The sequence below is a fragment of the Malaclemys terrapin genome, chromosome 2 (genome assembly GCF_027887155.1).
Source record: "Malaclemys terrapin pileata isolate rMalTer1 chromosome 2, rMalTer1.hap1, whole genome shotgun sequence".
NCBI classification, from domain to species: Eukaryota; Metazoa; Chordata; order Testudines; family Emydidae; genus Malaclemys; species Malaclemys terrapin.
In genome coordinates this window covers 279,967,720-279,990,461 of record NC_071506.1, presented here as the reverse complement: position 1 = coordinate 279,990,461, position 22,742 = coordinate 279,967,720, and the positions used below count along the sequence as shown (strand labels likewise).

Genomic DNA, 22,742 nt, shown 5'->3' with positions numbered 1-22,742 from the left:
GGAAGGGACCTCAGGAGGTCATCTAGTCCAACCCCCTGCTCAGAGCAGGACCAATCCCCAACTAAAGGTAGAATGCTGTGTAGGTGATGCCATTGTAATTGTCCTTGGTGTGGCTTGAGGGGCCACTAAGCGGCTGTCTTTCAGTTCATATGTAAAAGAGAAGACCTAATTGCCTATGGTAATTAAAGAGCTCCGGGCACTTTTTGCAAGAAGCTGGGCTGTTAATTCTAGTGTCCTATTCTATTGTAGTCTTACATTGTGCTCAATACCATAGGATCTGAGCTTCTTCCAGTCATTCATTAAGCAATGTGACTAACTTTCCTCACATGTTTGTTCTCTCATCCTCTCCCCTGTGGGAAAACTGTGTGCAGTGTAGTGTTTTGTTTTGTTTCAGAGTAGCAGCCGTGTTAGTCTGTATCCGCAAAAAGAAGAACAGGAGTACTTGTGGCACCTTAGACACTAACAAATTTATTAGAGCATAAGCTTTCGTGGACTACAGCCCACTTCTTCGGATGCATATAGAATGGAACATACATTGAGGAGATCTATATACACACATACAGAGAGCATAAACAGGTGGGAGTTGTCTTACCAACTCTGAGAGGCCAATTAATTAAGAGAAAAAAAACTTTTGAAGTGATAATCAAGCTAGCCCAGTACAGACAGTTTGATAAGAAGTGTGAGAATACTTACAAGGGGAGATAGATTCAATGTTTGTAATGGCTCAGCCATTCCCAGTCCTTATTCAAACCGGAGTTGATTGTGTCTAGTTTGCATATCAATTCTAGCTCAGCTAGAATTGTTTTGTTTTGGACATTTCTTTTAGAATACGCACATACACACACGGACGCGTGAACACACACACTCATATATTTGCTATATGTTTATACTAGAGAAGGTGCAGTCCAATGCCCCTTGCGCTTGGAGTGGAAGGTGGAGAATTGTATGATGGTCTTTAATTCCTGTTGGAATTAATTCTCCTGGCCAAATCTCAGTTTAAAGAATTCATTCTGCCTCCTTCCAGTCCACCTGAACTTTCTGCTGAATATGGTATTCCCCACTTCCAGATCCAATCTGTTGGGTACTGTTGTGGTGCACTGATAAATAGCTGCCACGTTCCACACCAGAGGTAGTTGTATTTCAGTGGTCAGTGAAGTGTTTCCTATGTCTCCTTTGCTGAAAGTACTTAGGGATCCTCTGCTGAAAGGCACTACATACATGTTGTTGTTGTTTGTTGTTGGAGCAGGGAAAGGGTGATGAGAGTACTCGTGGAACTGAAGTTACCTACATGTATAAGTGTTTGTCCTATCAGACCCATACATAGTACTATGTACATACCAGGAGCAGTGGAAGCTTCCTAAAAGTGGGGGGCCACCGACATCCTGCCCCCTCATCGCTCTTCCCCCCAAGGCTCTGCCCCCGCACTGCCCCTTCTCCCCAAGTCCCCACCCTCGCACTGCCTTTTCCCCCGAGGCCCTGCTTCCATAATGCCTCTTCCCCCAAGACCCTGCCCCTTGCTCACTCCTCTCTTTCCCCTCCCCGCATCACTCGCCCTTATGGCCAGTAGAAAGTGATGGCCCCCTGGCCCCACCTGTTACAGCGCCCCTGGTACATACTTGTATGTGTCTATATATAGGGCCCTACCAAATTCACGGTCCATTTTGGTCAATTGCACGGTCATAGGATTTTAAAAATTGTAAATTTAATGATTTCAGATATTTAGATCTGAAATTTCACAGTGTTGTAATTATAGGGGTCCTGCCCCAAAAGGGAGTTGGGGTGGGGGCGTCACAAGGTTATTGTAGGGGGCATTGTGGCACTCCCATCCTTACTTCTGCGCTGCTGCTGGTGGCGGCGCTGCCGTCAGAGCTGGGCGGCTGGAGAGCAGCAGCTGCTGGCCGGGATCCCAGCTCTGAAGGCAGAGCCGCCGCCAGCAGCAACGCAGAAGTAAGGATGGCCTGGTATGGTATTGCCTCCCTTACTTCTGCACCGCTGCTGGTGGCAGGTCACTGCCTTCAGAGCTGGGTGCCCAGCCAACACCCGCCGCTCTTCGGCTGTCCAGCTCTGAAGGCAGCAGCGCAGAAGTAATACTGCCACTCCCCTAAAATAACTTTGCGACTCTTTGGGTCAGGACCCTCAATTTGAGAAACGCTGGTCTCCCCCAGGAAATCTGTATAGTACAGGGTAAAAGCACACAAAAGACCAGATTTCACGGTGGGAGACCAGACTTCACAGTCTGTGATGCGTTTTTCATGGCCGTGAATTTGGTAGGGCCCTACCTATATATAAATCAGTAACTTAAATATATCACTTCAGGCCCACGGGCAGTGGGTATCATAGGCTGGGGGAGGCTGAGGCCCCGCCCATGCTCCGCCCCCAGACCACTTCCTGCAGTTCCCGCTTTTCCGTGTCCCAGGCTGGCTGGGGCTGGGGCAGGCCGGCCTGCCACCGGGGTGCTTGCAAGGCCCGGGGCTGGGGTCAGGGCAACACCGCTGCCCGGCCAGCGCTCTGGGGCTGGAGGCACTGGGGCCAAGCTGCTCGCCCAGCATTCTGGGGCTGGGGGTACGCGAGTGGCCTGGGGCTGGAGTGGGGGGGCCGGTGGCCGCGGTAGGGTGCTCTGGGTGCCTGCAGGGGAGGGGGGGCAGAAGGAGGAGGAGGGATTGGGCCTCGGGCAGAAGGGGAAGAGCTGGGGGCTAGCCTCCCCCAACGGCTGGTTCATCCGCCTCCCATGTTCAGGCCTATTTTATGAGAGTAAATATCAGGTATCTGAAATCGCCTTAGTCTATTGTGAATTTCCTCAGAACTTCTGAGAGCATTAGAACTAGAATTTGCATTTGTCTGAATTATTTAAAAAAGTACAAGTCAAAGAAATACACCTCGCCCTTCAAGTGGAAGGACGTATGTCAGCAAAGTGATGCAGTTGCATAAAAGGCAAATGCAATTCTGGGACGTATTAACAGGAGGGTCGTAGGTAAGACATGGGAGGTCATTGTCCTGCTCTATTTGGCACCGATGAGGCCTTAGCTGCAGTGCAGTGTCCAGTTCTGGGCACCACACCTTAAGAAAGGTGTGGACAAACTCAAATGGGTCCAGAGGTGAGCAACAAAAATGATAAGAGATTCAGAAAAACCTATGAAGAAAGAGCTATGAAGAAAGAATGAAAGGATTGGGCAGATTTAGTCTGGAGAGGAGAAGGCTGAGGGGGGACATAATGACTGTCTTCAAATATGTAAAAGGTTGCTATAAAGAGAACAGTGATCAATTGTTCTCCATGTCCACTCAGAATAGGACAAGAAGTAATTGGCTTCCTGTGCTGCAAGGGAGATTTAGGTTAGATATTAGGGAAAAGTTCTAACTGTAAGGATATTTAAGCACTGGAACAGGTTACCTGGGGAGGTTGTGGAATCCCCATCAGCAGAGGTTTTTAAAAAGCACGTTAGATGAACACCTGTCAAGGATGGTCTAGGTATAATTAATCCTATCTCAGCATGGGGAAATGCGCTAGGTGACCTCTTGAGGTCCCTTCCAGGCCTACATTTTTAGGATTCCATGATTCTATGATGATTTGAAAAACAAGGATTGTATTTTATTGTGATTTATTGGGGACAGGATGTAGAACTGAAAAGCCCAAATTGATTTTAATTTAATATTTAATATTTCACATGTATCTGGCAGCCACACTATCTCCGAGAGCTGTTATTTTTTAATCAAAATAAGGCTTTTTAACCAAAAACTAAAATTTCCACGGACAATTTTAATTTTGGTCCATTTTTTCTTTTTTTAATGAAAAAATAGCAACCACATCTGTTCCCCCCCCCCCAGCAACAAGCATTTTCTGTTTAAAAAAATGGGGGGATATTTTTGTTTTTGGTGCCAAAAACAGTTTTCAAACATTTTTCATTTTTTATTTTTTGTCAGAAAACAGAATTTTTTTTCCCACAGAAAATATTTTTTTTAAAAATTCAAAAATTCCTGTAAAAAATAATTGGCATTTTCCAAATAGCTCCATCTGTCTGTCTAGCTATCTGCCGGTCTGTGGTTTTATAGGGTGGGGTCCATCACCATGGCATTTGAGTTTCCTGAAGCCAGCACAGTGGGTACATTCTTTTGTGGAGACTAGGAATCAACACTTTTTTATTGGAGGGAATGGGGCAAGGAAAGAGACAAATTATGGCTTCTGTCCCATGAGTCCACTGCACACAGACATGCCATTGTTGTCTTCTGTTCATGGAGGTTCCATCCATGGAGACCTCACAGGGCTGTTCTTTTTCTGGGCTCTGTTTTTCCCAAGAACATCCTTATGCTGGTAAATATCCATTTCAGTCTTTGAATGTCTGCATGGCTTCCCTGAGATCTCCACAGATCCTGAGGCCTCTGTAGGAGGCTATGGCTATCTGAGAGGAGGGCATGTGAGCCTCCACATCAGCTCCTCATCCCCCTTGTCCCTGGCAGGCTGGGATCCTCGCTTCCAGGACTTTCACAGCTGGCCCTCACCCTCCCCAAATGCTCCTTGTGTTACCTTTGTGCCGTGATTTTCACGGGGCTCTTTGGGGTAGAGGAATGAAGTGCATCTTCTTAGCCTGGCCACTCCTCCCTTAACCTGTCCTCTGCCAGACAGGATGGGTCAGACCCAAGCAAAGAGGATCCCGTACTTGTGTGGATCAAGGGAATATGATTGGGCCCTAAGATAGACGGGGCAGAAGGAGAGAGAAGGTTAGGCAGGGAGAGGAGTGGGGGTCTGCATTTGGGAAGGTAAGTGGGTCATGAGGAGAGATCTGAAGGAGGAGAGGCAGGTTACCTCTTGCAGGGATCCCATGCAAAGACGGCAGCATGGGAGAAAGCTCAGAGGTACCGTAAGAGAAGGATACACTGCAAATTAAGATACAGTTGGCTAAATTCACACCGATGTAAGCAGGTGCCACTCCAGCGAGTTCAGGTGCTTGCTAGACACTGGGATTGACTTAAGTCTAGGAATCAGAATTATTAGTATCACTTGTGTTGCTCTCAAAACAAAGCTTACGTTGAATGTAAGTTGTGAATCGGCCTTGTGATAGGCCCTCTGCACAGGGGAAAATTTCACCCTGGCTGTACAATGTTTCATAAAGGCAGCTATTTTACTAATGGCTGGTGACTCCCAAGGACTTCCAGTGAGGGTGTCTTAGTAATGGTTGGAGCCAGTGCAGGTGCTCTTGGTCATGAGTGGCAAATAGACAATACAAAAAGCCACAGAGTTCATGGGGATATGTGCTAAGCAGGCAGTGATAGTCTGTCTTCCCCTCTACAAGCTGTTATTGGTGTAGCATGAACTTTGGAAAGCTCTAGCAGGAGGTTGGTGACTCTGAAAGTTGCTGCATTGACCCTCTGATGAGTTGAGCTATGCCAGCAAAGGGCATGTCTACATTAGAAATGCTACAGCGGCACAGCTTCAGTGCTGTAGTGTAGACACTTGCTACCATGGCGGAAGTAAATCTACCTCTCCGAGAGGCAGTAGCTAGGTCGACGGAAGAATTCTTCCATTGATCTAGCAGTATCTACACCAGGGCTTAGATTGGCTTAACTGCATCTCTCAGGGGAGTGACTTTTTCACACCCCTGAGCGACGTAGCTAAGTTGACTTAACTTTATAGTGTTGACCAGCTCATAAGTTCTGTAGCATAGACAGAACTCTCTTTTTCTGGAGCAATTTGACCCTAGAAGCAGAGCTCTGAAAACGGTGTCTGGTGTGGTGGATAGAGATGGGGATTGGGCACTTAGATCAACCACTGACTGCTTGGAGGTGCAGATTCAGTTGATTTGGGTAAGAAGGGTGGTGTATTTGCAAAGAAAAATGGTTATTATGGATTGAATTATACACTTTAAGGTAGGTAAAGGTTAAAGATAAACTAAGAACGTTGGTTGTGAATATGCAGAATAGTATTGTATTGTCTTTGTTTAGACTGCTCACAGGAATGGATATTCCAGGCTTCTCTTAAATTAAGGGTAGGGATGGGCAAACTAGTTTGAAGAAAAACCTCTCGAGCCTTCTCCCCACCCCAAATTTGAGCAGAACCTGTTCTGAGGCTCAACATTTACAAATCTCTCAAGTTCTAGTGCTTTTCTAGTGACAAGAGGGAAGAGGAGAGTTGGCAACATGTTCCGGGAAGCCCTGAAATGCAGGAGATTTGGAGACAATGGCTGGCTAGATCCCAGAGGGCACTCAAGGATTTACTGAACGCCATACATCCTAACCAAGAGAAAACACCAAACTTGAAAAGTGTCTCCCCCTACCCACTATATTCTCAACATTGCCAAAATGTAGAAGGCCTGCTTGGGATCAGGACAAGGAGAAGGAGTTGAGGATGCAGAAGAAGGGAGCTGGTTGCTGGGAATAGTGAGAAGGATGGGTGTTGGGAGCTAGCAGACCTCAAAAGCCTTGAAGCGAGTGTCTGAACTACAGGGGTTTATCCAAACGTTTCCCAACTTTCTTGTCGATTTCTTTGTTTCTGAGCTTGGCTCCATATGGTCAAAGACAACAAAGAAAAGGACACTGAAAGAACCTGGTGCTTCTCCATGGCAGAAGCAGGTGAACTTTGTAGACAGAGATCAAGTGGTTTTGTTTAAATATTAGACACATTAGAAAGTGCTGTGATTGGAGCAATTGTGCTTCAGAGCCTGGAAGTGATTTAGGAAGATAACTGAGTTTAAAGGAGCTTTACTAAAACGTGCACGGTGGACAGAAAGTTAAGAGAATCTCCCCCACAGTTTTCCAGCTGGAGGTCAAGTGACCGCCCAGTTCACCAATGAAATGCCAATTTTACATTACACCATCTTAGCGGCTGATGACAGCTCGAGGACATGGTTATGCTGCTCACAGCTGCTGAAAGCTGCCTTCTGTGGCGGTCACATAGCCCGAGAAAGGCATGGCTGTTTCTTTACATATTAAGGAAGGAGCTGTGTGAAAAGCAAATATATTTTCATTTAAAATGATTTCTACCAGGATTTGTACTATAGCTGATCTTTCCAGCAGCAGTATCAAGGGCAAACTCTTATTCCTATGGCTGGTCCCTTACTCTCACTAGTCCCCGTGCTAGGATTATTAGCATGAGTCTAACTAGACAGGATTGGACTCTTCAGACCTGATGTAGCTCCCTTTCAAATACATGGACAGCCTCCCAATGACTTCAATAGGAGTGGGATGAAGCCCCTTGGGGGTTGGCCCTGAACCATTGAAGTCAATGGGAACTTTGCCATTGACTTCAATAGTAGCTAGATGAGACCCTTAGGGCTTCAGCCAATGCATAAGCGCGAACTCCGTGGGTGCTCTGCTCCTACCAGCAGCCCCGCCAATCAGCTGCTCCCCCTACTCCCCAGTCCCTCCCACCAGCCGGTGGGCCCCACCAATCAGCTCCTCCCTCTACCCCCCAGTCCCTCCCACCCGCCGGTGGGCCCCGCCAATCAGCTCCTCCCTCTACCGCCAGCCCCTCCCACCCGCTGGTGGGCCCCGCCGATCAGCTCCTCCCTCTACCCCCAGTCCCTCCCACCCGCCGGTGGGCCCCACCAATCAGCTCCTCCCTCTACCCCCCAGTCCCTCCCACCCGCCGGTGGGACCCGCCAATCAGCTCCTCCCCCTACTCCCCAGTCCCTCCCACCTGCCGGTGGCCCCCGCCAATCAGCTCCTCCCTCTACCACCAGCCCCTCCCACCTGCTGGTGGGCCCCGCCAATCAGCTCCTCCCTCTACCGCCAGCCCCTCCCACCTGCTGGTGGGCCCCGCCAATCAGCTCCTCCCTCAAGCGCCCCCGGGAAATAGAAAGTCGGTGCCTCTGAGCCATTGCCCCTTGCAGTAAAAGGAAGGGCTCGCGTTGACTTCAGTGGATATTGGATGGGGTCTTTAGGACCAGATTCTCAAAGGTATTGAAGCGCTTGATGCTGGCTTCAGTGGGAGTGAGGTGCCTAAATACATTTGAGGACCCAGGGTCATGGTGGAGCCTCTACCATTGACCATTTTTAAAGCCTAATCAGATGGTTTTCCAAAGGATCCGTTCTAGGAGACCTCTTAGTGGGAGGTCTATGGCCTGTAGTTACACAGTGGGCCAGAGGAGGTGATCACAATGGTCTCTTCTGGCCTTGGAATCTATAAATTAGTCCCCAAGCGTTTGTCTTGACTAGGATTAGGGGATGTGTTGTTGGGACGTGTTAGCTCACCTGCGCTAACACCTCTGGTCTAACACAAGGCTGTGTAGGCTTTAACATGTGCTAGCGGATTAAGTTGGAGCCAGATGGGAGGTTCAGCACATGTTATCTAACGCCTTCTGTCAATTGTCGGGCTCTCTCCCCAGCACAGAAAGGATCAGTCCCAGGCCAGGGCCTTGCCTCAGCGCACAATTTATTGGTTCAAGAGAAATTTGGGGGAGAAATGTCAAAATAGAGTAGTTCTCCTGCCCATCATAGGCTGCAGGTCCTTGCCCTGACCCAGAGCCTACTACAGAATCCTCCCTGCTCACTGCACTTCACTAGCTCTACTGAGCTCTTACTGGCCTTTCTAAGGACCTCCTCAGGCCTCAGCTGGGAGCATTGGTGAGGCTGGACCAATCGCCCCTTAAAAAGGTGCCTGTGACACCTTCTAACTCACCTTTTATTCTAGTTAAAAAAAGAATCGATCTTTGGTGAAACATGGCCCCATTACCACAGTATCTGAGCACCTCACCCTCTCTAATGCATTTAGCCTCACAGCACCTCTGGGAGGTAGAGCATTGCAGTTATCCCACTGGCTGCGGTTCGCCGCTCCAGGCCAATGGGGGCTGCGGGAAGCAGCGCGGGCTGCGGGATGTGCTGGCCACCCTTCCTGCAGCCCCCATTGGCCTGGAGCGGCGAACCGCAGCCAGTGGGAGCCGCAATCGGCCGAACTTGCAGACACGGCAGGTAAACAAACCGGCCTGGCCCGCCAGGGGCTTTCCCTGAACAAGCGGCGGACAGACTTTGAGAACCACTGGACTAGGGCACAAAGCTCTGGCCCCTCCTTCCTCTCTACGCTAGGCTTCTCACAGCACTCGGCATCGATAAAATTATTGTCTTTTTTTTTTTTTTTTTACAATTTCAGTGCAAATAACCTTTTTTAAAAAACAGACAAATGTTTTCTGGCACAGAGGAGGCCCAAACACAACAAGCTAGTCCTAAATGAAAACCCAGTAGCCAAGATGTGTTTAAACAGAAAGAGAAACTGACCAGCGTAGTTTCACGTTCTGGGCAGAAAAGTAAACCAAGAAACTAAATGAAAGACGAAAAGGAAATATGACTTTAAAAATCTTTTCGGTTGTAATAATCTAGGTCAGTGGTTCTCAAACTTTTGTACTGGTGACCCCTTTCACATAGCAACTCTCTGTGTGTGACCACCCCCTTATAAATTAAAAACACTTTTTTACATATTTAACACCATTATAAATGCTGGAGGCAAAGCAGGGTTTGGGGTGGAGGTTGACAGCTCGCGACCCCCCATGTAATAATCTCGTGACCCCCCGAGGGGTCCCGACCCCCCAGTTTGAGAACCTCTGATCTAGGTGGTTGTTAGGAGTACTTGTAAGAGCATATTTAAATCTATTTAACTAGCTGTATGTCTACCCATCTCTCTATCTACCCATCTATTTTGAATGCACCTGTCATTATGATGTCTGGATATTCTGCAAACCATCCCTTGTTTTCTAGTGTAGACCAGGCCTTAATTTGGGTCACTTTAATTCTGAATAAGTGTGTCCACATAGGGCTTTAATGCAGTTTTACTAATCCACTTTAAAAGCTAATTCAGATTAGTTTTCCTGAGTATTCCCATACAGACAAGACCTAGTTCAGGGAAGGAGGTATGATGGGGCTCTTTGTTGGGGATTGTGGAAGGCTTAAAGAGGTAGATGACTCCATTCTCTGCGGGGAGGGATCAGGGATTGGTGGGCAGAGAGGGCTGAGGAACTGAAAGTGTTTCTGTCCCCATAGCTGTGACTGGTAACAAGCAGTGCAAGGAGCGGAATCAACCTGAAAACTACCATGTTTTCTCTTCTAGGTCCTTGGCCATCGGTCACCAGTATTCCTCCCTGGGGACTCAGCCCATCCTCTGCGGCAGCATCCCAGGGCTGGTCCCGAAGCAGCTGCGCTTCTGTCGGAACTATGTGGAGATCATGCCCAGCGTGGCAGAAGGGGTCAAGATCGGGATCCAGGAGTGCCAGCACCAGTTCCGTGGGAGGAGGTGGAATTGCACCACCGTCAATGACAGCCTGGCCATATTTGGGCCTGTGCTAGATAAAGGTGAGTGCTGGGCTATAAGGCAAGCAATGGTGATGCATGTGGACTATTAGCAGCAAACAGACATTGAAACCCATCTTGTAGTTCGTATCATTTGTTGTGACTTTTTCTTTTGGGCTGGTATAAAGTACCACACAGGCTTCCGCCACCTAGCACCCCACCTACGCACTTCCGGCCTGATGCAGAGAGGCCGTCATTAGAGCAGAGAGGCCAGTTCAGTCCCAACACCCATTCAGCCCTGGGCCTCTCCGATGAGATGGCCAACAGCAGTGGGCCCACTGGGAAGAGGACTGAGACCTCCCAACTCCTTCATACAGGCTACCAAACACTCCTCAAGTGATAACAATTTTCACTTACTGCCCACCCGGGGCTGGAGTTGAACTGGTGACCTAGAGAGCTGGCATTGCCAGGGGCCCTGAATCATCTAGTCTCCTCCCATAGGCTTGGATTGTTAATGCAGCAGCTGTTTCCATTGGTAGAGCTGGATTCCATTCCAACCAAACGTCATTTCACGCCGCATCTGGTCTGTCAGTGATTGCAGACTGGCTCGGCCTGGCATGCTGTCAGGAGGCTGAAACCCCACCGAAGGGCTGTGTGCAAAGGGGAAATGATACACGGCATTGATAATGAGCAGTTGGGTGGCATCTGACTGAGCCTTGTGGCAATGATTGTTAGGGCTGATCTTATTTAACACCATCATCCATGATATTAAAGTGGGAGTCAGCTAACAGCCCAGGATTAATGGGCTCCCCTTTCAGAACTGATTGTGCTTTTAGTTTCTAGATTTTGGTGTTGGGCACTAGATAGATTCATAGATAGATACGGTGTATGGGGATAGATAGATAGATAGATAGATAGATAGATAGATAGATAGATAGATAGATAGATAGATAGAGGAGGTGTATGGAGATAGATAGATAGATAGATAGATAGATAGATAGATAGATAGATAGATAGATAGATAGACGAGGTGTATGGGGATAGATAGATAGATAGATAGATAGATAGATAGATAGATAGATAGATATTGGGGGCTTGCCTGGATAAATAAATTCAGATCCAACTCCCATTGGAAGTCTTTCCGTTGACTTGAATGGGAGCTGGATCAGGGCCTTGTCCCATATGTTAGATGCCTCTTTTGGAGCAAAAGCAACTGTTTTATTCTGCTTTGCATCCTGGATTTTAGGGCCCAGTCTGGCTCCCACTGATTTCAGTGGGAACAGGATCAGGCCCTTCGTTTTAGATTAGCATGAATAAGTTCAGCTGAAAGGCAAACCTGCTTTGCATTTGACCTCCCCGGAGATAATGAAGCTGGACTCCCTGCCCCTCACCGCTGTATAGGAATATCTGACAAAGTCTGCTGCGCCTTCAGGATAGCAGCACTACAGACCTGGAAGTAATCCTTTCAGTGTGCAATTAAAGACACTGTTACAGGTTCCCAAAAGGACTGACACTCCTCCCACTGAAATTAGCTTGTTCGAAAGCCAGAGCAACACCAGTTGACCTCATGTCAGCAGTGCAAGGCAGCCTCTAGGATACATTTCAGGGAGACCATTCTAAAGTCTGTTTATATGGTTGAGCTCATAAGTTCACCTCAGGCCAAGATCCACTGTCATTTGCGATCAGAAGGTGTCGGGGCGGGATATTGTTTTTATCCTACTGTGTAATTCAGAAGAGTTTTGGATCCTGTCGTGGTGAACTTTATAAAATTCCCAGAGTGCGTCACAGCAGTATACTGAAAGTAATGTCAGGATCATTATTGATTGGAGAGAGACAAAGTAATATCTTAGACTGAGCCAGCTTCCATTGGTGAAAGAGACAAGATTTCGAGCTTACACAGAGCTCTTCTCACATTACATTCATATATTAGTATCTAGAGACGCCAACCAAAATCAGGGCTCTCTTGTGGTGGGCATTGTACACACACATGGAAAAGAAAGCCAAAGGAAGTGCTATTATCCCCAGGTACAGATGGAAAACTGGGGCACATATGTATTAAGGTCTAGTCTATATGTTTTTTACAAGTAAAGTTATGTTGGTTGGAGGAATGATTTTTATCAAACTAGTTATACTGGCAAAATCCCTAGAGTGGATGAACTTATAAAGGTGACTCATCTCAGAATAGTAATGCCCCTTCCTCTAGGGGAATAGCTTTGCTGGTAGAGAGCACCTTTATACTGATCTAATTTCAGTCATGCTAGGTGGGGTTGAACTTTCTGGTGTGGACAAGACCTAAGTGACTTGCCCAAGGTCCCTCAAGGCGTCTGGGAACTGAACTCAGGTTTACTAAATCCTAGTCTAGTACCTTCATCACACCAGACTTCCCTAATCCCTGATACTTTCGTAAAGGCACGTGGAATGCCTCCGGCTCTCAGGGTACGTCTACACTGCAGTCAGATGTGTGTTTGCAGCCCATGTAGACATACCCAAGCTAGCTTTCAGCCAGCGAGCTCCAATAACAATACCAGCGGAGCCATGCCAGCAGGGCTGATGAGAAGAGTCAAAGGGGCGGGGGGCAATTGTACCAGGGCCCAAGCTCAGGGCGGGCCCCTCAAAACATCAATAACAAGGCATGAAATGGGGATGAAATGGGAGGGGCCCCAGGAAACACGATATACCAGGGCCCCAAACGTCTTCTCAATGGGCCTGCATGGCAGCCTAGGCTAGTCCCCTGAGTACATACCCAGGGTCCCAGGTGGGCCTGTGCTGCCATTGTTATTGGAGCTAGCTAGAGCCAAGCTAGATCCAGTCCCATCTCTGACTGCAGTGTAGACATACCTCAGACACAGGGCAGAATAGATGCTCTGCCTTCTGAGAAGCCTGTGGTTATATGCTGGCGTGAAGGAAGCCCATGCCCTGCCCCTGCAGCGCCCACAGCAGTCATGGGGCGTGTGTGTGCCAGGATAGGGCCTGGACCCTGCCGTCGTGCAGTAGCCAGGCTCGGCTAGGAAAAAGAGGCTGGGACGATTTCATAACTGAAGAATGTTGTTCCTCGAGGGAGAATCTAACCATCCTTCAGTTCGGCTTCACCTATTGCAGGAGGCGGGGAAGGGAGGGGAGGGAACGGCGGGGGGGGGGGGGGGGGAGGAGAACAGCTCAGCCACATTCTTGTGCAGATCCCCGAGGGGAGGAACATACTTGAGCTACTACCAAAAGGAAAAAAGAAAAGTGCTGGAGTTCAGCGTTTAAAAGCCAAGCGACCTAGAAGCCAACGTCAGCTTCCCATTGCGGTCAGTGGGGCCGGGTCCTGGGCTGGTGTAAATCAGCACTGTTGCACTGACGTCATGGGAGCTATTCCCATTTTCACCAGTGGGGATCTGGATCTCAGTTTTTCTTAGGGCTGTTTTGGTTGGGTTTTGTTGTTGTTTTTATTTTCTGATTTTCCCCGAAGAAATGCTCTCTAGGCCGGAATCGAATTGAAACTAGCTCAGTATTCATGCCACGCTCCCCACTTTGGTATCTCATCACAAATTCAGAGCTAGGGTCCGACTCTGACTCAGTGATGTCAAAATCTTGCCGGACTGTGGTCATGTGAGGCCGCCATGTTTGGACACTGATAGAGCCACAGTCTAAAACAGGAGCCTCTCTCGTGGTGTATGTGAGGAGGGGGATGCTCTAGAATCATGGACCACAAGGGTCATCTAGTCTAACCCCCTGCCAAGGCACAGGATTGGTTGTGTCTAAACCACCCCAGACCGATGGCTGTCCAGCCTCCTTTTGAAAACCTCCAGTGAAGGAGCTTCCATGACCTACCGAGGTGTCTGTTCCATTCTCCTACTGTTCTTACCATTAGGAAGTTTTTCCTGAGATTTAATCTAAATCAGCTATGCTGTAGTTTGAACCCATTGCCTCTTGATCTGCCCTCTGTGACAAAAGAGAACAACTTTTCTCCATCTTTTTTATGGCAGCCTTTCAAGTATCTGAAGACCGGTATCATGTCCCGCCTTAATCTCCTCTTTTCCAAACTAAACATACCCAGTTCCTTCAGTCTTTGCTCGTATGGCTTGCATTCCATCCCTTTGATCATCTTTGTCACTCATCTCTGGCCCCTTTCCAGTTTCTCTACATCCTTCTATATATTGGTGAGCAAAACTGGACACAGTACTCCAGCTGAGGCCTACCCAGCACTGAGTAGAGTGGTACTGTCGCTTCCCTTGTCTTGCAGGTAAACCCAAGCTAAAATTGCATTTGCTCTTGACTCACGAGCTGCTGACTCGTGTTGAGGCTGTGGTGCACCACAACTCCCAGATCCTTCTCAGCAGTGCTGTTGCTGAGCCAGTTTTCCCCCATTCTGTACTTGTGCATTTGGTTTTTCTTCCCCAAGTGTAGCACCTTAAGTTTGTTGAATTTCATTTTGTTGTCTATAGCCCAGTTCTCCAGTCTATCAAGAGCCCTCTGAATTTTAGCTCTATCCGCCAATGTATTGGCAACCCCCACTTTGTGTCATCTGCAAACTTGATCAGTATGCTCTCTACACCTACATCCAGGTCATTAAAAAAGCTGTTAAATAACACCAGACCCACAACAGATCCCTGTGGAACAGTACTTGACGCCTCCCTCCAATCCAACATTGTTCCATTAATAGTTACTCTTTGTTTGTGATTGTTTAACTAAGGCTACATCTACACTACCGGGGGGGGGTTGATTTAAGATACGCAAATTCAGCTACGCGAATAGCGTAGCTGAATTTGACGTATCGGAGCCGACTTACCCCGCTGTGAGGACGGCGTCAAAATCGACCTCTGCGGCTTCCCGTCGACGGCACTTACTCCCACCTCCGCTGGTGGAGTAAGAGCGTCGATTCGGGGATCAATTTGTCGCGTCCCGATGGGATGCGATAAATCGATCCCCGAGAGGTCGATTTCTACCCGCCGATTCAGGCGGGTAGTGTAGACCCAGCCTAAGTATGTATCCACTTAATGGTAGTTCTGTTGAGCCCGCATTTCTCCAGTTTACTTATCAAAGTGCCATGTGGGACTGTATCGAAAGCCTTGCTGAGGTCCAGGTATATGATGTCTAAGGCTATGTTTTAGTCACAGGTATTTTTAGTAAAAGTCATGGACAGATCACAGGCAGTAAACAAAAATTCACGGCCCATGACATGTCCATGACTTGTACTATATACCCCTGACTAAATCTTGTGGGGGGGAGGGCAGCCTGGGGGTGCCGTGGGTGCTCAGGGGGGCAGTCCAGGGGGTGCCGTAGGTGCTCAAAGGGAGCAGCCTGGGACCCCCACTGGTGCGGGGGAGGAGCAAGGTTGGCGGGGCTGGCAGGCTCCCTACCCGGCTCCTCAAGGGCTCTGGGCAGCGCTTATCTTGGGGGTCTCCCCGGAAGCAGTGACATGTCTCTCCCACAGCTCCCATTGGCCACGAATCGCAGCCAATGGGAGCTGCAGGGGCGGTGCCTGCGGTTGGAGGCAGCGTGTAGAGCTAGGAGCTGAGGGAGGGACATGTCACCGCTTCCAGGGAGACCTCCAAGGTAAGCGCCGCCCAGAGCCCGCACCTCCTCCTGCGCCCCAACCCCCAGCTCTGAGCCCCCTCCCACACCACCCAAACTCCTGCTGCTGCCGGGGCAGGGGTCAGTGGCCCAGGAGCTGTCCGAGCTGCTCAGGTGGCCCCCGGGCCAGATGCACCGGCCGTTGCAGAAGTCCCGGAGGTCCCATAAAGTCACCGAATCCGTGACTTCCGTAACCTCCGTGACAAACTTGTAGCCTTAATTATGTCCACCACATTCCCCCTATCCACCAAATCAGTTACCCTGTTAAAGAAGGAAATGAAGCTGGTTTGGCATCATTTGTTCTTGGTAAATCCATGCTGACTGTTAGTGATTACCCAGGGCCAGATTTAGGGGCAAGCAACCCAGGCGACTGCCTGAGGTGCCGGGCTTGGGGGGCACCGGGCTTGGGGGGTTGTTTTTGTTGTTAGCGACAAAAGGGAAAATAGAATGTCTGAAATAACATGTTTCAGGTATTCCGTATGTGGATTCATTTTTCACTCACCTCCTAGAACAGGAGTTCTCAAACTGGGGGTCGGGACCCCTCAGGGGGTCGTGAAGTTATTACATGGGGGGTCATGAGCTGTCAGCCTCCACCCCGACACCGCTTTGCCTCCAGCATTTATAATTTTAATTTATTAGGGAGGCTTGCACTCAGAGGCTTGCTATGTGAAAGGGGTCACCAATACAAAAGTTTGAGAACCACTGTCCTAGAATGTTCTGGACCTCTGTAGAACCTCGTGGAACCTTCCAGAATTTCTGAGAACTACATTGTCCGTCATGCCCTCGCAGGTATATAAGGGGTGGGGCATCACGAGTCAGTCAGTGAGATATCAGAACAAACTGAAGTGAAGTGAGAGCCCAGCTGCGATATTGTGAACCTTGTTTTATTGTGTAATTATTAAAGAGTACTTGTGTTTTAAGACTTGAGTGTAAGTAGCGACTAATAAAGGACATATTTAATGAGACGCCAGAGACGTCTATCGAACCTCTATCTGTGCAACAATATAAAAGAAATACCGGTTCTTCTTTTGCCATGTTTAACATGTAATATTGGATGACTTTCTAAGACTGAGGAACAGAGACTTTTGTTCTCCCTAATACTGTTTGTTTTCCCCGTAGAAAATAAAAGATGCCCCAGAAGAAGCCTTCAGGAGCTCACTATAGGAAGTGAAAAGCTCAATTGCAATCTAGTTTGCAGCAAGGGACAAATCTGATGGGAAACAAATGGGGTGGGGGCACCGAAGACACTCCTTGCTTGGGGTACCATTTGGTCTAGGGCTGGCCCTGTGATTATCGCTTCATCTCCAGGTATTTGCAAATTGAATGTTTCATACATTGCTCTAGTAGCTTCCCAGGTATCGAAGCCAGACTGACTGGTCTATAGTTTCCTGGCTCCTCCTTTTCCCCTTTTTTTTAAAGATGGGCACCACGTTAGTCCTTCTCCGATCGTCCAGGACCTCTCCTGTCATCCATGAGTTTGTAAATATTATTGCTAGTGGCGCTGAGATTTCTTCAGCTAATTCCTTCAGTACCCTCGGGTGAATAGCATCCAGCCCTGCTGATCTGAATTTATTCAAATTGGTCAGAAGATCTCTGACGTGTTCTTCACTTATCCTGATCTGCATCCCTCCCCCTTTATTGTCTATGGGAACTTCCCTAATCATCCTGTCACGTGTTATTTTTTTGTGAGAAGACTGAAGCAAAGTAGGCCCTGAGCAGCTCTGCCTTCCCATCATCTACTGGTACCAGCTCACTTTCTCTGAAGCAAAGTAGGCCCTGAGCAGCTCTGCCTTCCCATCATCTACTGGTACCAGCTCACTTTCTCCACTGAGCAGTGGACCCGCACTGTCCTTGATCTTTCCCTTTTTGTCTGACATATTTGAAGAACCCCTTCCTGTTGTTTCTAACGTTTCTTGCCAGCTGTAATTCATTCTTTGCCTTGGCTTTCCTGATTTTGTCCCTAAACACTCGTGTTATTCCCATGTACACTTCCTTGGCGACATGCCCCTCCTTCCATTTCCTGTAGGTATTCCTTTTGGTTTTTAGATAGGTAAAAAGCTCCTTGTGTCCACACATGCCAGGAAAACCCCTTGTTATGGGGTGTGGCTGCCCCATCGCACCCCCTACTGGCCAAGTGTAGCACTACAGGTATTCCCTGCCTCAGGTAGTCTCCTCAGCGCTCCACGCCTCAGTCTGTTCTGGAGATGTGTTTTAACCCGCCGGCCACGTCACAAAACAAGAATTCCAAACTAAAAAGTCCCAAACAAACAAAAAGGTTCTTCTGCTCTTTGGGGCTTCTCTTCCGTGCTACCTTATGGGCCCCATTCCCAGGCTACCTTTAAGAGGTTCCTTCTCTGCTCTGGGCTAGCTCTGGAGTACCCTTCTCCTGCAGAGCCTGGCTCAGAGCTTTCCACAAGCCTTACTGCCTGTGGGCCCGATTGCTAGACTGATCTCTCTCAGCGCTTTTATAAGGCCAAGGTGCCCATTAAGCTACCACCTGATCCTCCTTCGTCCCACCCCCTCAGGCTGGGAAGCCGCTAATTAATTACGGCCCAGGTGTGGATGGCTCCATCTCCCCCTAAAGGGGCCAGTCACCCCGTGACACCCCTATGGTATAACATGGCTTAGCTACAAACGTATTTTAAACCTGATGGTTTCTGTAGCGGAGACAGGCCCATAGGAGGGGCAGTTACATCATCAGTGATACTCAGGATCATGTGGAAGCCTGGTGTTCACGGGTGTCTAGGCAATTTCAGATATGGGCTCTGCTGCCGTTTGGACATATCAGAGTCTCGTTTACTGGCCAGGAAGCCTCTAGCTGTGCTCCACTTCACCAGCTGATAACCAGGCAGGGCCCAAGAGCCCAAGAGCCACCAGCATTCATTGCACTGGGCAAATGCACTATTCAGTTTTCCCATCCCTGGCATCCGAACAGTTGGGTGCCTATTCATGCTGAACCTTTTGGCGTTCCCCCGGCTCCTGCAGTGGTGTTTGCCTAGCTGAACCATGCTGCAGGGCTGGGGTAGGGAGATCTGGTGTTACTAAGAAGTTGTTAGTTACGCTAGGTTTTCCCTTCCATCTGGTCTTAGTGTCTCTTGCGCATTCTTTGTTAGTGCCAGTGGATGGGCAGCTCAAGGGAAAGACTCGCAGCATGATTCTCTCTCTGCAAACCACTGGAAACAAGCAGCCCAGATTCTCCCAAACTCTTTGGCATGCGAGCTACCCTGCAAAACAAATCCTGGTGCTTGGAAGGGAAAAAATGAATCTGGTCCCCATTACTCACCCATCCACTCCTATCTATCGATTGATCCTATTCGTGGATCACCAGTCACTATAACATCTATAGTGGGAAGAGAATCCTTTATGAAAGTCAAGTATCAGAGGGGTAGCCGTGTTAGTCTGAATCTGTAAAAAGCAACAGAGGGTCCTGTGGCACCTTTAAGACTAACAGAAGTATTGGGAGCATAAGCTTTCGTGGGTAAGAACCTCACTTCTTCAGATGCAAGACATCTGCATCTGAAGAAGTGAGGTTCTTACCCACGAAAGCTTATGCTCCCAATACTTCTGTTAGTCTTAAAGGTGCCATAGGACCCTCTGTTGCTTTATGAAAGTGTTTGTCATCATAAAACCGTCTTTAGGGCCCAAATCCTACCCCTGACGCTAGTGGAAATCCATTTGTTTCAAGGTCATTCATTGCTCCAGATGTTCCATGGGTGTCGCTTAACTGAAAGTTGAATTTGCCCTAGAAATGTGCTTTAAGGTTATCAAAGCAGCTTTATTCTTACAGGTCGCACCCAGTGGTTTAGCTACGAGGCGTGGCTCATCCGCCAGAAATGTGTTGTATTTTTTGATTTCCCAAGGAGCAAACATTAGACTGGATACTGTCTGGAGAATATATTGTAACAATCCTGCCTAGGCAACAGAGGATGGACTAACTAATCTCATCTGTCTTTTCCATCTCTAACTCCTACGGTTCTATTAAGGATTGTATCTGGCTATCTATGCATTTATAAGGTGACTATCCCTGAATTATGTTAGTCTATGTTGTTCATTTAAATCTCCCAAAGCAATGTGAATTTGAATTAAATTTGAAATGCTTTGGGGCAAAAAAACCCATGACTCAACATGAACAAAAGACAAAAAAACAAAGGACACAAAAAAAAAGCAAACCCAGAAATCTTATTAGGTCCCTGTCTCTTTCAGAGACCTCAGCACATAATTAAACCAGAATAAAAGTTTCCTCCCCCCTCTTTCAATAAAAGTAAATTACCTCAAACTATTTAAGCCCCCTGTTCGTTTAAATTTTAAAAGGGAGCCCTTGTCCGTCCATTTCTTTCACTCCCTCCTACCCCGCCTTGCGAAAGACTGGCCAGGGCTCTAAACCTGCCAGCTGGACTGAGAAATGGCTAATAGTTATTGTGGAGGGGCAGCTTTTAATGAACTATTGAAGAATGATACATTGATGGAGTAATGGGAGTTTAAGTCGCCCTGTAATGAAACAGGTTCTCAATGCGGGCCCATTGTGGTGTAAATACGGCACGTCTCTCCCACTGTTTGGTCAGGGCTAAATAGGAGAGGACAGAGGGGGGTCAGCTTATGGGGGTCTCTGCTTTAGTTAATCAATCTGATTGGATTAGGGTCACTGCGACCCCTAATAATGTCAAAGGTCGTGGCCAACTGGATTAAATGCTTTGTTGAGGAGGCCTTGGATTCTTTCAGCCTTCGTGAACAGAGCTTGTTTATTAGAGTTTAACACTCGTGCAACCTTTGAAAGTCATAGTGTCTCTTTTTGTGCATCTGTGTGTTTGCCTGGATGCGTGTGTGTTTGCGCGCGCGGCCGTGTGTTGCCTCGGCAAGCATCTGCACCGGCCAGATGTGCCCTCTCGGGGCGTTTATCAAACTCACAGTGGACAAATGGGAACCTAACGGGAGGTTTGGAGACATAAATTCATTCTGGACCCCAATGGAACATCATGTGCTGCAGAAAGAATCCTTCGCCCTCACTCCTGCTAGTGCGTAAATGACAGAAGCCAAGCCCCAAAGCCAATGGTGTGACCTCTTGATTATTTTCCTCTGATTTTAACCCCAGGAAACATTCCCCATACCCAGCAAGGAGATTAATGCTGCATGAGGCTTGCCTCTTTTGAAGCCAAACGATGGTCTCCTTATTAGGGGGGAGGGACTCTGACTTCCAGAGGTTGCGAGAACCCACGGTTGGGTGGCCAAGGCAAGGGGAAAGATGTGAATGAATGAGTTACTGTGATCTGCCTTGGGGACCCCAACCTGTCGTGAAAGCCCAGGTGTGAAAAGATGATCCTGGCCTGACTTCGATTTCACAGCAAGCATTGCTGGACAGATACAGTAGACTTCGTAGCAGGCAGAGAAATTCTGCCAACCCATCTTTTGGAGGCTTCATCCAGCAGTGATGATAAATGATAATCATGTCATGTCATTTATGCTGATATCACAACGCTGGATCCCAAACCATATATTTCTTTATTTAATCAGTTCATAGATTTTAAGGCCAGAAGGAACTATTAGATCCTCTAGTCTGCCCTCCTGTATTACCCAGGGCATAGAATTTCATCCTGTTATTCCCGTATTGACTCCAATAAAGCCAGTTTTCCCAAAAGGCCTCCAGGCTTGATCTGAAGACTTCAAGAGATGGAGAATCCACTCATCCCCTTGGCCGTTTGTTCCAATGATTAATCACCCTCATGGTTAACAAAATCGTACTTTATTTCTCATTTGAATTTGTTGGGCTTTAACTTCCAGCTGTTGGATCTTGTTCTGCCTTTCACCGCTAGATCAAAGAGCTCTGTAGTGCCTGGTGTTTTCTCCCCAGGTCCCAGCGTATGCTAAATGTGCCCAGCCATTTACTGGCATCATCGTCAGCCTGGTGGAGAGCCGGTCGCCAGCCATCAAAATACGTCAGTAGGCACTGGGCAAGGATATGTGACATAGTCTGAAGCTGACCGCAGCTGCCTCGCGGGTCATTCGAAAAACCCCATTTAAGAGATTAGCCGCACAGTTGCCCTGTCCTGTTCGAAACTGGTTCAGAGCTGACCACAGGAGTCTTGGCAGTTCAGAACCTGGTGGGCAGACGATTGGGTCAGTGACGAGAGAGTGATTAACAACTGTCATGGCTGACCACTCATTGCGCCAAGCATATTCCACTTTCACGTCCTGTGGTGGCATAAATGACTATAAGGGCATCTAAAAAAGAGGCGAGCTGGTGGGTGGGTGGTTGAAGAGGTCTGCGTACAAAGGCAGGTCAGTGTTCTCACGGTTCTGGGCCAGCAGCGTGACAGAGGCCTTCTAACGGTGAATATGGGGTAATGCTATGTTACTAAGTATTGGCAGCTAATTCTACTCATAAAGCAAGTATCTGTGACATCTTAGCTATAAAATCCATATCAGCAGGTTAGATACACCCACACACCCCCTGAAGAAATACAGCCCCCTCTGGGCTAGGAGTGTGACGTCTATTAATCAGTACCTGACAACACTCCCCCACAGTTTAGGACAAGAGGTGATGACAAATACTGTTTCCAGTTCAATCAGTAAACCCATCCGGTGACCGTCACTGCGCTGAGTTTGCACTTTTGTCACTAGTGGCTAGAAGATAACACAAATGCAGGAGCAAAGGTTATCCACGGTACATTACACCCCCAAAGCCAGAGGTGTTTCAATCTCTGTTTTTTCCTCATTGGAATCTTCTTATCCCTAGTTTTGTGTTACTGTGCTGTGAGGTCTCTGGATCTCTTCCTTTTGGGTCCCAGAATTCATCGACGTTCTTTGTGCATCATGGCTAAAATCTCAACTCTAATCTGAGACGGCTTGTTCTCCGAGAACACCACTCTGGGCGGTTTCATCCTTTCATAGTCTAAAGCCAGGAAGGAGCATTCGATCATCCAATCTGACCTCCTATACGTCACAGGCCATTACATATCACCCAGATACCCCGTTATGAAGCCCGA

The 22,742-nt window shown here is 48.1% G+C and overlaps 1 protein-coding gene across 1 annotated transcript in view; it reads left to right on the top strand.

Moving 5' to 3' along the window:
- WNT3A (Wnt family member 3A) overlaps nucleotides 1–22,742 on the top strand; it is a 122,930-nt gene that overhangs the window by 51,637 nt on the left and 48,551 nt on the right. Inside the window, exon 2 of the mRNA XM_054016760.1 lies at nucleotides 10,028–10,269. Coding sequence (XP_053872735.1) covers nucleotides 10,028–10,269 — 242 coding nt within the window. The remainder of the gene's footprint in view (nucleotides 1–10,027; nucleotides 10,270–22,742) is intronic.